The 16,577-nt window shown below is 36.5% G+C and overlaps 1 protein-coding gene across 9 annotated transcripts in view; it reads right to left on the bottom strand.

Annotated features, from left to right (window-relative positions):
• The window catches only part of ROBO2 (roundabout guidance receptor 2), a 663,217-nt gene that overhangs the window by 168,390 nt on the left and 478,250 nt on the right, over nucleotides 1-16,577 (bottom strand). For all 9 annotated transcript variants that reach the window (XM_044940048.2, XM_044940051.2, XM_044940065.2 and 6 more), the window contains one exon: nucleotides 5,145-5,283. In XM_044940048.2, the coding sequence (XP_044795983.2) occupies nucleotides 5,145-5,283 (139 nt within the window). The remainder of the gene's footprint in view (nucleotides 1-5,144; nucleotides 5,284-16,577) is intronic.

Below are 16,577 nucleotides of genomic sequence, written 5' to 3'. Positions count from 1 at the left end.
GGTGATATACTGATATATGACTGATGCAAGATGTTAAATATCCTGTTTACCATTCTTTAAAAGCTTGCTTAATAATTATCTGAAATATAAGCTCTAATGACAAGCCTAGATAAGAAAACTTAGTTAATTAATCAAACTACTTCTTACCCAAATTCAGTGAAGAGGCATTTTTCTTCTCTTCATAAATATTAAACTCTTGGTATATATCAATTTTATTGTTATGTCTTTGGTTGTGAATATATAGCATTATGTTTCTTTTATATTAATACATGCTATTTCTGATAAAGCTTCAGCATATGTATATTTTTTACATTACAAAACATACACTATTCCTATGCTATGATGGACCATGACAGAAAATGGAACATTCCCCAATATGGGCAATTTCTATCACAAGAAACACTTTGTGAAAAGATGTATTGAAGGAATCTGATCACCAAGAGTACTAATTAGCAAAAAGCTCCAGGTTTGCCTGGAAGAAAAAGATGCAGCACCCAAGAAACACACTAGAACTACCTCGGTTTTAACTTTCATTAATGTTTCAGTATGTGAATACTTTGCTACATCACTCAGTTTGATTAACATAAAATAAAAAAAAATCAGAATTGTATACTTACTTTGCTTTAAAGTGACTTGCTTTTACAGACCATCAGTGGGCATTATAAATACAATAGGAACTTAACAACATAGGCAAAACTTAAAGTATTTCTTCTACAATCTAAATTACACTTTGGAAAAAAACTGTGCTTTTAAAACACATACTCATTATGAACTACAGAACATCTTTCTGTTTATTTCCTCATTCTGTTCTCCCTACCCACTTTATTTTCACAGTGGTGTGTAGAATTCTTGTGCCTAATAAATTGAGCTGGTGTCAGCTTAGTTGAGCACATATATATTGAGAGTCTCTGGAGAAAAAGATATTGATACTCAGCACAATCACAAAAAAGGCAATGACCTCCTTTTTCTTCCTGAAACTTTCAACTGTGAAAACAGTAGTCTTAGGATGTTTCTGCAAGTGTGGCTGAACAGGACCCTGTAGTGCTTTCCAGGGATATCTTCTTCCATATCCTATACTTTAGTTCCTCTCTGAAGTACCAAGGTAAGTACCAAGTAATGCACATTTCATGAGTTGTTTTACAGATGGAAGATGATAACTTCCATTTGCCACCAAATGGAAGATGATAACTACCCTTCTTCACCTGGATTTTAAAAGTGCTTTGCAGAAACCCCTGCAGGAGGTCCAGGCTTTTTAAGGCATGAGCCTTGCAAGGCCCTGAAGAAAAACTTTCTCTGGTCCTATCTCTCGTGTTTTGGTTTGTTTGGCCTCACTGTACATTGAGCACAGAGATAACACAAGCAATTAACATTTTAATTGCTTAGACAGTAAAGACTGTAAAGAATCCTCAGACAGTAAAGAATCCTCCTGCAATGCAGGAGAGCTGGGTTTGATCCTTCGGTTGGGAAGAATCCCTGGAGAAAGGAATGGCTACCCACTCCAGTATTCTTACCTGGAGAATTCCATTGACAGATGAGGCTGGTGGGCTATAGTCCATGGGTCCCAAAGAATCAAATGTGACTGAGCAACAAATGCTTTGACACTTTTCACTACTTACATAAAATGAAGGGTCCTTCCAACTGTCTTTTTGTCATATGGAAAATGTCCAGATAAATAACTTTTCCCTGGTTGGGTATCAAGGTTATTGTTATACATGGGGATTACTATTAACCAACCTCACTGAAATATTAAAGCAAAAATTGTCTTTAGTATAACTCATCAATGGTAAACTGTAATTTCATTAATGATAGTTACTGAGAAAGGTCAGAAATTTAGGGCTAAATCAAAGAAAGAGGTACACGGGTACTACTTTATTTTCACAGCAAAGAAAAAAAACTACTCTGTTAATTCATCTCTGGTTACTGAAAGGTTGGTACAGATATCTTTGTCTGTGTTGAAAGTTTAAATAGCTATTATAGCATTTCATAAATTTAAACTTGAACTGAAAAGCTTTTCTTGTCTCCAAAAGAAAAATAGTCACATATTACTTACATAGTAATTACAGGCTATGCAGCTGCCCTACAAAGCTTTACTATAAATGTTTTAAGCATGAACTACTACATAAACCTCATTCAAATTACATTAAATGTTAAGCCAAAGAAATGTCATCCTCCACACCACTCCACACAATTGCTTACACAAGAACAATGGCCATCTCCCTAGTCTGAGACCTAAATAATGTAATAGAATCAATGTTGTTGATTTAGGTTATGGGTGGTTAAAAGTCATTACTGTTATTCGTCACCAAGTAAAGAGGTCTCCTTCCCCCTCATTAAGCAAAAGTGAAGCTTATGCTAATGCATACAAAGCTAAGAATGAATAAGCTTCTTTGAAATACCATTTAAAGATTGAGATTTCAAGAAAAATTACACGGCTTCTATCATGATAAAAATACTGACCTCAATTTCTACATTGCACTGATCCTTGCTTTAAGCCTTTCTAACATACAATTTTAAAGCTTACACAGCATTTCCATTTGCCTAATACTTTAAAAATATTTAGCTGGTCACACAAAGGACTGTAGTCATCTCATGCCAGTAATAGAAGAATATAGAGTACAAACCTACAAACTGTTTCAAGGGAAGTTAGTAGAGGTATCATTTCAAAAATTTCAACTTTGCCTTTAGAGGTTTTTATATCAGATGTTCATGAAATGCAGCTTTAATGCTGTTATTTGATTTACATGTATCATTTTGAGCTCTGAAACAAATGAATAGGGCCAGATTTGGAGAATATTGTGGCAAATACAGTTGTCAGGTTTACGACCTAACACCTAGAGCAATCTGGGAACAAATCAAACTAGGCTTAAGCTATATTTTCACTGAATTCAAACATATAGACCCATTAGAATGTAATACACCCTTACAACTTTCTATTTTTTCAACTTTTGTCTATAGGATCCTATTTAATGATTAAAAATATCAAGATCACCAGGGATGTAATGTGAATATTATGTAAACCTTGGTAATCATATGACAAAAGTAGCAATCTTTGTAGCTTTCTTCCTAAAGTCCCAGAAAGCCAGTCTAATTATGAGAAAACACTTGACACATCCAGGTTTGGAAACATTCTTAGGACACCTGGCCAGAACAGCTTAAGGTCATAAAACAAGAAGAGACTGAGAACCTGTCATACAACAGAGGAGACTGGGAAAATGTGACAACTTAAGACAATATCCTATAACATCCAACCAAAGTACCCCAGATAGGATCCTGGAGGAAAAGGAAGGCTGGTGAAATCAAAATCATGTATCACTTTCATTATCATGTATCTGCATTTGTCTATTATGAGTTACACATCTTTCACAGTTGTTTAAGATAACCATATGGGGATTTTCTGAACTATCTCTTTGAATTTTCTCTGTGAATCCAAAATTATCCCTAAATGAGAGATTTTGTATGGACAAGCTCTTTATTTCTAGTAATTGAAAATTAATCTTTGTTTATGCTCATTTTACAATATTATTAATCTCTTAGTCTTACATCAACATTTTAAAATTATACACAAAGTACCATCAAATTTGTGGAAAGTTAGAGTATCTGTAGAAAATGGACTCCAGCAACTCAAATTCATCAATCACCTCTACTTGCTTTTCAACAGGCTTCTCCAATGGGAAAGTTTGAGGAGCTTCACGTGCAACAAACCTCTCCTAGCAGCATCCCTTTAAAACTAGATATCTGACTGTGCTCTGCTTAGTCGCTCAGTCGTGTCCAATCCCATGGACTGTAGCTCACCAGGCTCCTCTGTCCATGGGATTCTCCAGGCAAGAATACTGGAGTGGATTGCCGCACCCTCTCCAGGCGATCTTCCCTACCCAGGGATCAAACCCAGGTCTCCCACATTGCAGGCAGATTCTTTACCACCTGAGCCACCAGGGAAGGCCTAGTGTCAGGAAGATATCTGACAGCAAAATGAAAAATGAAACATAGAGTCTATTTCTCTACTATTTATGCTGAAAGCTAAGCAAATTAAAATTTTCAATTGTCTCATTCCTATAGTAGATTGCAAAGGAACCTCTCACTATTTAAAATGTTTGGTCCATTTCAAGTCAGTGCTGTTGATGATGTGATTTTAGAAAGTATAATGTCATAGACCTAGGGATATATAAAATTGAGATTTTAAAATGAATGTATACATTCAGGAAAGAAACAATAGCAGTGCCAGTGAAAGCACAAAAAAAAGGCAATTTCTTTTCTGTGAAAGTGTTTATACTCAGACAGTTGAATGAAACCTAATTTCTTTTTTTAGGAAAGAAAATTAGCAAAAAAGCAGGATATGAAATGTTTTGCAGATCATGATTGTAGTAGGTGTGATGCCTGTAGTTTCAGAAGACAGGACTAGGAAGAAGGCCAAACAAATTTATGGCTAAACTCACTTGTTACATAAGAATTAAAAAACTTGGCTGATTTATTTGATCATAAAAGGCAAGGTCCTGGGAGAATTTAGACTACAAAAATGTTTTATATTATCTTCAGAAAAGATTACAAACATTTCTGGGCTTATCATCGAGAGACGAAGAGACTGGGTTTTGTGATAAAAAGAACAGAAAAGAGTTGGAAGAGTTCTCCTTGAAGAGATGACAAATAAGAAAGTGACAGGGAGTCCTTAAAGGAAAATTCCCTCTGTGCCTAGTGATATGCCTTTTCATCCTTGTATTGAATGACATGTCTGTCTTATCACAGACCCTACAATCCACTATACCCAGCAGCTTTCTGTAGCTTCGGCAACAGAGCAGTAGTTGAAGGATATAGTTGGGGTGGGCGGGTCGTTAGGAATTCAGCAGGGATATAATGGGAGACCTGGATAGGGCCATGAGAGAGAGAGTTCTTCAGGAATCCTTGATAGTTGGGGATAGCGGATGGAGTGAAGGGTCAGGCATTTTTGTGAAAATTCAATGAAAGAGTAACATCAAAAGCCTAGATGACTTCAGTATATAAAAGAGCAGATACTTGGCTTGCAAATGTAAAAGTCATGTGTGAAAATAATACACCAAAATATAAGAGTGTTTGGTGGTACAACTAATGCTGTCTTTTTCTAATTATTCAATGGTCATCTAACAATTTTCCATACATAACGACATTCTTACCTTCCTCTCGGCAAGTCTGCATCATCCTTTTTCCACCGCACAGTTGGCTGAGGATCTCCCTGGACCTGACAACGGAACTCTACAGCTTCTTCCTCCAATACCACTTGGTTAATTGGCCTCCTGAGAAATGTGGGTCGTTCTTAGGGAAGAAAAAAAAAAGTAAAATGAAATGAATGTTGTCCATATTTTAAGTGCATTATGAAAAAAGCATAAAAAACATGTGGTTTATTTTTGGCACATAAGTACCTAATCTTATAGCCCAACTGTCTTGATAAGGCTTCATGGAACCTATTAACGTAACTGTATAAAATGAAATATTCTGGAACACATAAATAGCTACGGTTTGTATATAAATCCATACTATCGGCTGGAAAATAAAATTGATTCTTCTGTGAATTTCTGAGCTAAATCATGTGGGTCTTGTCATAAAAATCTGAACATTGAATCCCACAGAAAAAAAGAAAAGAGATGAAAAAGATTATTTTCATCTATTACAATGGCTCAGAGTGGGAAAACTGAAAGTTGAAACCAGTGGAAATATAAAAAGCAAACAAATATTAATATTCCATCAACAATGTTAGAGAAAACAAAAGAGTTGTGTTCTCAACATAAGCATATATTTCCTAAATTTTTTTACTAAGGTCATCCATTTGATAAGGACCTAATACTTCCATGGGCTTCCCTGGTGGCTCAGAGGGTAAAGCGTCCACCTGCAATACAGGAGACCTGGGTTCGATCCCTGGGCCAGGAAGATCCCCGGGATAAGGAAATGGCAACCCACTCTAGTACTTTTGCCTGAAGAATCCCATGGTTGGAGGAGCCTGGTAGGCTAGAGTCCACGGGGTCTCAGAGTTGGACACAACTAAGCAACTTCACACTTACAACACTTAACACTTCCACGAATATTTTCACTTCATATGTGGAAAACTGTCTACTTGGTTTTTTTGTATGTCTGAAAAAAAATCTGTCAGACTAATTTTTCTTAAATAAAAAACCAATATCATTAGTAATTATTGTAAACTATTTACTGTCATACATAATTTTCTTTTTTTTTTTTTTTTTTAAAATAGCTTTTCTTTTTTTTTTTTTTTAATTTTTTTTTTTTAATTTTATTTTATTTTTAAACTTTACATAACTGTATTAGATTTGCCAAATATCAAAATGAATCCGCCACAGGTTTACATGTGTTCCCCATCCTGAACCCTCCTCCCTCCTCCCTCCCCATTCCATCCCTCTGGGTCGTCCCAGTGCACCAGCCCCAAGCATCCAGTATCGTGCATCGAACCTGGACTGGCAACTCATTTCATACATGATATTTTACATGTTTCAATGCCATTCTCCCAAATCTTCCCACCCTCTCCCTCTCCCACAGAGTCCATAAGACTGTTCTATACATCAGTGTCTCTTTTGCTGTCTCGTACACAGGGTTATTGTTACCATCTTTCTAAATTCCATATATATGCGTTAGTATACTGTATTGGTGTTTTTCTTTCTGGCTTACTTCACTCTGTATAATAGGCTCCAGTTTCATCCACCTCATTAGAACTGATTCAAATGTATTCTTTTTAATGGCTGAATAATACTCCATTGTGTATATGTACCACGCTACTGTCATACATAATTTTCTAAGGCTACTTCTAATTTTTCTCCTACATGCTCCAGATATTCGTCCATTTTTAAAAACGTAATATATGCTTGCTTATTTCTCTAATATTCTGATTTACTGTTTCTGTTCTTCAGTCTTTTGCTGTTAATCTGTACCTAGCACTGTTAATTTGGATTCTAGCACTCATCTAAATAAAGCATGGACAAAAATAAATCCCTATCTATAAGAATATCACTACTGAAGAGAAGTATAAAACAAAATGTAGATTTATGTATCTAAAAATATGTCAATACTTTGTCTAGTTTCCTTTGTTTTTTAAAATAACCTGATACAGAGAAAATTACCATTTAATTTTTTACTGGCCCAGGTCTCTCATTCATAGGCAAATATAATACAGCTACTTATTGAAGTAGAAAAAGAGGTCAAGTAAAAGAAAAGTGAAATCCATAGGGAGTGGACACAATTTGTCTGACCATATGGCCATATTTAGTCTCCTAGAACTTTAGTTTCAAACCCAATTTAAAAATGTGAATACAGTGGGATAAAAATTGAAACATATTCAGCAAGAAATCTTAAAGAAAAATACAACACATCAAATAACATATGTTGAGTATAGACTGGATGTATATGATTTTATTGACTAAATTTAGACCCATATTTATAAAACAAATGTGTAAACTACAAAAGGATATTTTATTGCAATAAAGTCAACCATTATTGGTATTCAAAAGGAAGACAACTTCACCCCGCCACAGTGAAGTAGACAGTAGTGATCAATTTCTTTAAACACAGACCTGCACATACTCAAGTATTTGTACACTGGGGTCCCAAATTCCCAAGACATAAAACAAGGCTCATGGGACTTTATCATGAAGCACTTTTAAATGCAGGATTTAGAAATAATCTAAAACACTTGGGAGAAAGTTTGCTTCAAAAGATTTTAGGTGGTCAGAATCAATTAGCTGTAAGTGTGCCCTGCTGACAGCAGAAGAAATCTGCAAGTTGGATAGAATTACTTAGTGTTATCCTTAGATGACTGACCACTATATGCACCAGTCAAGTATTTTAGTTCTGGCATAGTTAATATTGTTATTAACAATATTAAAAACAATATTGTTAAAACAATACTGTCAAAAACAATAGCTATTGTTTTGGCAGTATATAATAGGCAATAGGATCAGTATCTTCTTTTGAAAGTGGAATATTAATAGAAAAAAAAAGAGTTGGCATAGAAAGTAGGATTGACTTTTTTTTCACTATCACTTAGGGATATTCAGTCAGTTCATTTAAAAGCTGTAACAACCCAATATTAAAGGAGAGCCAGGGTACTGTAGATATCACTAATGATTGAGAAATCATCAATTTCCTCCTGGCTCCCTCCGATTTTAAAGGGGGAGTTGTCCTAAAACTTGGCATATGATGAGCAAACTAAGAGAAGTCTTTCCTTCATTCACCCCTCATTCAGTGTGTGTTAATGCAACTTCCCCTATGCCAGACTTTGAGTGTGGTAGCTGGTGAAGAGCCAGCAGCTTGGTTGCAACAGAAAAGTGGAGAGAGATGAAGTTACTTAGTTGGTAAATGGCAAGACTCTGACAGGCCTTGTATGCCATGTCAAAGAATGTGAGTTCTGCACTTTAGGCAATAGAGAGATGTTGAAACATTTAAAGTAAGGAAGCATCATTTCTAATAACCATGTGAAAAGGATCATGTTGACAGATCTGTGGGAGATGAATTAGAAGAGAATACAAAACAGTGAAGGTTAAAATATTTATTGTAATAAATTATTTCAGTTTAGAACTGACACAGTGGTTCAAGGGATGTGGAAAAGGCATAGAATGAAGAGATACCAGAAATGGGTGATCAATCAGATGTGGAAGGAAAAGTTTAGGAAGATTCTCAAATATCCATTTAGCACAATGGAACAAAATGGCAGGTAAGGTATGGATCCATGAATGTTTAGATCTTTTTATCTCAGAAATGGTGAGATGTGAAGAAAGATGTGAAAGATGAGGGAAAAATGGACCCCTCAACACTTAAGCCATTGTTAGCCTTCTGTTGCTTGAAGTCAAATGCATTCTTAATTAATATGGTAAACATATTACTATTTATAGAGAAAATAAATATGCTCACATGTATAGACATAGAGAACCTGTTGGATTAAAACTTCTAAATAAAGAAGGAATCATAAGAAACTTCTCATGAATGATGAAGACATTATATCAGAAAATAAATGCAAAAATTACTTTTTTAAAGTAATATACTAAAGTCACGCCTATTACAATCTGTAACAAAAAGGACACGCTGACTTTAGTGATCAAAAAGAAAAAGAAGGAAAGTGTAAGTTTTGGAGAAGAACCAAAATACTCATTACTTGCAGACATTCCACAATACAAATAATACAGAACAGTAACTTTGATCATAGATAACTGTGACAAAAGATAAGAACCACAGAAAATCATGGCAGCAATGCTGCCAGTATTGCAAATTTGGGGATTTTAGTATAAACTGTGGCAAATTCATATGTTGAGATATTAATGCTATCTATTTATCTACCTCTCTAACATGGAAAATTTTCATGGCATGATGCTGACTACAAAATAAATTTCATAAGAATATATAGATTAGTTCCATTAAAATACACATGGATATTTTCAGCAAAATTTTTATATGCTTCCATTAACATGCTACCAGTCATGAAATTCGGAGAAGGCAATGGCACCCCACTCCAGTACTCTTCCCTGGAAAATCCCATGGACAGAGGAACCTGGTGGGCTGCTGTCTATGGGGTCGCAGAGTCGGACACGACTGAGCGACTTCACTTTCACTTTTCACTTGCATGCACTGGAGAAGGAAATGGCAACCCACTCCAGGGTTCTTGCCTGGAGAATCCCAGGGACGGGGAAGCCTCATGGGCTGCCGTCTAAGGAGTCGCACAGAGTCGGACACGACTGAAGCGACTTAGCAGCAGCAGTAGCAGCAGTCATGAAACTGCAACATGTGAGTATAATCAATTCAAACAACAAACTTTACATTAAACTTGTCACAAAAATAAACTTGTCTCTTTGTTCAGGGTATACCAGTAAGGTCCTTGAGGACTTTTTTGGTTACCATACTTGTTGTAAGTCCCACTGTTTTGTATGGAGATACATGGAAGCACATGATTTATAATTTCAAGAAGGAAGAAAGGGGATTTCCTGCTGATGTTCTGATGAACTCAGAAGGGGTGGCGAACTTTGCAATGAACGTAATTCTTTTCTGCCCTCAAGTAGAGTTTAGTTGCCTAGCAACTAGATAACCAAAGAACAGCATTTAGCATAGAATTTTTGGAAGTCTAACATTGTTTATAGTGGGAAATGCAATTCAATTCATTAAAAAAAAGGGGGGGCAATGCAAAGAATCAGCAATCAGTTCAGTTCAATTCAGTCACTCACTCGTGGCCGACTCTTTGCGACCCCATGGACTGCAGCACATCAGGCCTCCCGGTCCATCACCAACTCCTGGAGCTTGTTCAAACTCGTGTCCATTGAGTCGGTGATGCCATCCAACCTTCTCATCCTCTGTCATCCCCTTCTCCTCCAGCCTACAATCTTTCTCAGCATCAGGGTCTTTTCTAATGAGTCAGTTCTTCACATCAGGTGGCCAATGTATTGGAATTTCAGCTTCAGCATCAGTCCTTCCAATGAATATTCAGGACTGATTTCCTTTAGGATAGACTGGTTGGATCTCCTTGCTGTCCAAGGAACTCTCAAGAGTCTTCTCCAACACAACATTTCAAAAGCATCAATTCTTCAGCACTCAGCTTTCTTTATAGCCCAACTCTCACATCCATACATGACTAATGGAAAAACAACAGCTTTGACTATATGGACCTTTGTCAGCTAAGTAATGTCTCTGCTTTTTAACACTAGGTTTGTCAGAGCTTTTCTTCCAAGAAGCAAGTGTCTTTTAATTTCATGGCGGCAGTTACCATCTGCAGTGATTTTGGAGCCCCCCAAAATAAAGTCTGTCGCTGTTTCCATTGTTTCCCCATTTATTTTCCATGGAGTCATGTGACCAGATGCCATGATCTTAGTTTTCTGAATGTTGAGTTTTAAGCCAACTTTTTCACTCTGTTCTTTCACTTTCATCAGGAGGCTCTTTAGTTCCTCTTTACTTCCTGCCATAAGGGTGGTGTCATCTGCATATCTGAGGTTATTGATATTTCTCCCGGCAATCTTGATTCCAGCTTGTACTTCATCCAGCCTGGCATTTTGCATGACATATTGTCACAAAAGTTAAATAAGCAGGATGACAATACACAGCCTTGACGTACTCCTTTCCCTGTTTGGAACCAGTCTGTTGTTCCATGTCCAGTTCTAACTATTGCTTCTTGACCTGCATACAGATTTCTCAGGAGGCAGGTAAGGTGATCCAGTATTACCATGTCTTTAAGAATTTTCCAGAGTTTGTTGTGATCCACACAGTCAAAGGCTTTGGCTTAGTCAATAAAGCAGAGGTAGATGTTTTCTGGAACTCTCTTGATTTTTCCAGGATCCAACAGATGTTGGCAATTTGATCTCTGGTTCCTCTGTATTTTCTAAATCCAGCTTGAACATCTGGAAGTTCTTGGTTCACATACTGTTGAGACCTGGCTTGGAGAATTTTGAGCATTACTTTGCTAGCATGTGAGATGAATGCAATTGTGCAGTAGCTTGAACATTCTTTGGCATTGTCTTTATTTGGGATTGGAATGAAAACTGACCTTTTCCAGTCCTGTGGCCACTGATGACTTTTCCAAATTTGCTGGTATATTGAGCAAGCACTTAAACAGCACCACCTTTTAGGACTTCAAATAGCTCAGCTGGAATTCCATCACCTCCACTAGTTTTGTTTGTAATGATGCTTCCTAAGGCCCATCTAACTTCAGATTCCAGGATGTCTGGCTCTAGGTGAGTGATCACACCATTGTGGTTATCTAGATCATTAAGATATTGTTCTGTATCGTTCTTCTATGTATTCCTGCCACCTTTTCTTAATATCTTCTGCTTCTGTTAGGTCCGTACTGTTTCTGTCCTTTATTGTGCCCATTAACACAAAGAATAACCCAGAAGAATGTCATCTGTATATACATGGCACATTAGAAAAGGTTTATACCTGAGTATATTGAGGGTGTGCCTTACAACAAAGGAACATCAAAATTTACCAATTCGTTGGAATTTGGTCACAACTTTAAAAAAAGACTGTTCTGAGAATTTCGATAGTACCTTTTGTGACAATTATCTCTAAATTGTGTTATTTGTTGTATCAATTGTTTTCTGCTCTTTATACTAAGTTCACTTTTATTTTGTAATTTTAACTGCCTACAAAGAACAGCATGTTAAAAACTGTAGTTTTGCTTACCATTTATTTAAATGGAAAGAACTGTTTTCAGTTTCCTTAACTAGGCTTTATTTCTAGAAAATTTAAGACTCAAACACGAATATTAAAGACTAAAGAAGTTGTACAGGTAGAAATGTATTTTAAATGCTTTGCCTTTGCAAGTTCTACTGTTATCATATGCCCAACACAAAGTCATAGCTCTTTCAGACACACATTACAAAAACTACAAGGAGTTATCTTGGAGTTTTGTGTCAAAATCATTTGCAAATAAATGTATTTAGAAGGAATAGAAAGTAAAATGATAAGAGAAACATCAGGTTGATAACTGACCTCATTCAATACTCATTAATACCCCATGAAATTTGTATTCTATGAAGATCTGAACTAAAATAAATATACATGAAAAATCTTGAACTACTGTCTAACAAGCAAACCTAATTTAACACATGTCAGAATAAGGTCAATGATTTTTCCATATTATCACCTTATGTCTGATCACATATTGAAACATAGGGGGAGAAATCTCAAGGGCTATTTGCTGACTGCTTATCAATTAGATTAGAGTCCCTCTGAATGGCTTGATTCCTAATTATACAGCCATAGAGTGATCAGAGACAATGTCTTTGCCAATGCAATTAACTTTTTTTATGTTAGATTAACTGGATTTGATTCACCTGCATAACTTGCTTACAAGGTTAATCTCTCTTGAGACAGTAGTATTGTTTGGCACTGTGGTACTATGTAAAGTACAGCTCTCAAGTAGTCAGGTCAATTTAGTAACAAACTGGCATTGTGGAAAAATCCAACTTTGTATGCAACTGTAATAAAATCAAACACCAAGTCTCCTTGTAGTTACGTCAATAATATTCAAAAAGCAAAGATTCAATTTAACCCCCAAATCATAAATCTGAAATGTGGTTGCATAATATAGCTAAAGTTTCTTACTTACACGCTACATTGAAGGAAATTAAGTGCCCAGAGAATTTCTCTTTTCAACTGTATTCAGTCAGTGAATAGGACTATAAAATTGGCAAAGGCTGTGCTGTGACAGCTATTACTAGGACAACCTTAACAATTTAAAAATGAGCTCTGTTTGACATTATAAAAGCAGCATTATGACAGTAATTAGATAGGTAGGGTCCTTCAAGTTCTCTAAGACTAAAGCTATGCAGTAAAAGCACATGAGACCTAACCACTGCTTGTAAATCTTATCTCAACTTCAGCTGACCCAAGAGGATCCACCACCCAGTTGTGCCCATTAAAGGAGGAAGTCAGAAAGCTAGTCCTAGTGTTATTTAAATAGGTATGTATGAGGGGCAGGGGGTAGGAGAGCCATTGAATGTGAATTACTGTGCCCTTCCAAAACAGACTGGATGATAACGATCAGTCTGCCTGACTGTGATTAAATAAATCCTGGCTGCACTAATTTCTTTTCTTGCCAAGAATTTTCTTTGTCTGAGAGAAACCATCCTGTGAAGCAAAAACAAACACAGGTAAATGTTCTCAGAGGGAAAAAATAAATGCCTTTCTCACCATGTTTTAGAGGGAATGTTTCATGTTATTGCTCATACAAAAGTCATGGTGGGAGCAGGTGACCTGTCTATTCATTTTTCTACTCTATTTAAACATTTAGAGCTTGGCACATAGTAGGTGTTCAAGAGATATTTGTTAAATAAGTGAACAAATAAATATTTTGTTGTTTTAAGGTTTGTAAGTTAATATTATTTAAAAGAACTAGATTTTATCTTTAGCAATTATATTGATTTCGATAACACCTTATGTTTTGAATTCTTAAATGAAGGGCACACATTATCAATAAAGCATAGATATATCCTAAGGTACATTATGAGAAGATTTTATTCAGAAAAGAATATTAGTAAAATCCTGAAATGCAAGAGAAGTTAAAAATCCATGAAATAAGAACAAGATGCTCTAAATAAGAAATAATTCAGAAAAAGAGCTAGGAGATTTAACATCTAATTAATGAATTTATGCTTGATGGAAAAATAGAACAAAAAAAAAATGAACCGTGTATTTCCCTGAGTTGTTTGAATGCAGCATTTTTAGATAAGATGCTCACTAAGTGTCTAACTCAGAGAAGGCGATGGCACCCCACTCCAGTACTCTTGCCTGGACAATCCCATGGACAGAGGAGCCTGGTGGGCTGCAGTCCATGGGGTCACTAAGAGTCGGACACGACTGAGCGACTTCACTTTCACTTTTCACTTTCATGTATTGGAGAAGGAAATGGCAACCCACTTCAGTGTTCTTGCTTGGAGAATCCCAGGGACGGGGGAGCCTGGTGGGCTGCCGTTTATGGGGTCGCACAGAGTCGGACACGACTGAAGCGACTTAGCAGTGGCAGCAGCAAGTGTCTAACTAGTAAGAGAAAAAAGTGCCAAACCGAGGCATGGTATTGAAACATTTCAGAACCATGGGATAAAGACAAAGTACTGAGTAAAGCTGAAAGAAAAAGAAAAGAAAAATGATCACATAGGAATCAAAAGTACAGTAGACTTCTCAAGAGTAACACTGGAAACAAAATGATAGTTAAGTGACAACTTTAATATTCTAAGCAAAAATATTTTTTAGAACTGGAATTCTATAACCAGCCAAAGTATCCATTGTTTTGGATAGAATAGAGACAGTTCGATCTGTAACATGCTGTAGGCTTCGGTCAAGGAGAAATCTGGAGAAAAATACTGTTCTGAATACAAGAGTTAAGTAAGAAAAAAATACAAATATGGGATGCAGGAAACAGGGAATCCAGCAGCAGAGGAAAGGGGAGATGAATGTCAGAATGAAGTTTCTGGGGTAGATCTAAATAGCATCCACCCTGGTTGGACAGAGTAGAAAGTCTAAGGCCTCCAGAAAGGGTGCAACAAGAGTGGACTTAATAGCTAAATAGAATTTAGAGAAATCTTTTGTTTCAGTTTCAAGAATTCGTGACAGGTATAGGTAAACACAAGTAAAAGGAAAAATGGACTTATTATAAACACATTATTGATAGGGGAGATTTTTGCATCATCTACCACCTCTGGCATTAATATGTCTATGGTCAATAATGTGTTAATTGAAAGAAGATCGAATATAAGGCTAGAAAAGTAATGCTATTATAACAGCATAACACTTAGCTCACAGTCCTTATTTACAATATTATAACTTAAGTCATTGATATTAATATAATCAATGTTTCCGAAGTCAATATACTGAAAGGACAAAAAGAGGGTGAGTGCTGGTGAGATATTGGGGAACAAGGTATCAGTAGGCCAAATCATCATCTTCCAAAATAAGAAGTCAAAATAATGTATAAAACTGCAGAATAAGCACAAAGAAATATGAGAGCAATCCAGAAGAAAAAGTAAAACAGGCTTATAGAAATGTTCAAAGATGAGGATTGTGTGTGTGTCTACATGAGGACATGTGTGTTGGGAGGAGGGGGCAAGACATCATTTCATTTTAAGATTGTAATACTTCTAATATCTATAAGAAATGTAGCATATAAAATCATTTTTAAGTATTATTTCTTTAAACATTAAAAAATCATTGGGAAAATTTTTCTTATTTTTTGGTTGTTTTTAAATGACAGTTAAATTCACCATAATGGATATCTCAAACTACCCATAATTGGAAATTTAATTATATACTTCAACTCGTTTTTTTTTTTTTTTTTTTTTTTGTCTTCAGGAGCTCTAGAAGTTAATTAACATATGTAAATTGCTAGAAAGTATTTTTTATGAAGACATCATGGCTTATCAGGTGCTTCGGTGGTAAATCTGCCTACCAAGCAGGAGATGCAGGTTCAATTCCTGGGCTGGGAAGGTGCCCTGGAGAAGGAATTGGCAATCTACTCCAGTATTCTTACCTGGGAAACCCCACAGAAAAAGGAGCCTGCAGGGCTACAGTCCATGGGGTCAGAAAAGTGTTGGACATGACTTAGCAACTAAACAGCAGCAGCAGGCTGTGTTAAAGAGTTTAGTGTCCTTCTACATTAGGATGCCTTCATGCCTACTTCTAATTTTTACATCTGGTACTGCCACTTAACTAGGATGTTATTTTCTAGTCAGCAAATATTAAAGAAGAACAAACACCATAAAAGAGCGGCCGAGAGGAGATACCCCATGTCCAAGGTCAGAGAAAGCCCAGTAAGATGGTAGATGCTGGAGCGGCTGGGAGGAGATATCCCACATCCAAGGGCAAAGGAGAAGCCCTAGCAAGATGGTAGGAGGGGTAAATTTGCATCTAGAATCAAACCCCATTCCCGCTGGAGACTTTAAGAGGGCTCAAAACAAACCTTGTGAGCACCAGGACCCAGGAACCCCACAGAGACTGAGACAGAACCGTGTTTGAGTGTTGCCTGAGGAGGTTAAGAGCTGGCGGTGGACTGCCACAGGGACGGGGGATCTGGGTGCAGCAGACTTGGGTATGGCATAAGCCCTCTTGAAGAAGGTTGCCATTAACCCCACCAT

The sequence above is a fragment of the Bubalus bubalis genome, chromosome 1 (genome assembly GCF_019923935.1).
Source record: "Bubalus bubalis isolate 160015118507 breed Murrah chromosome 1, NDDB_SH_1, whole genome shotgun sequence".
NCBI lineage: Eukaryota > Metazoa > Chordata > Mammalia > Artiodactyla > Bovidae > Bubalus > Bubalus bubalis.
The sequence above is the reverse complement of the archived record's forward strand: the minus strand, read 5'-3'. Positions and strand labels throughout refer to the sequence as shown.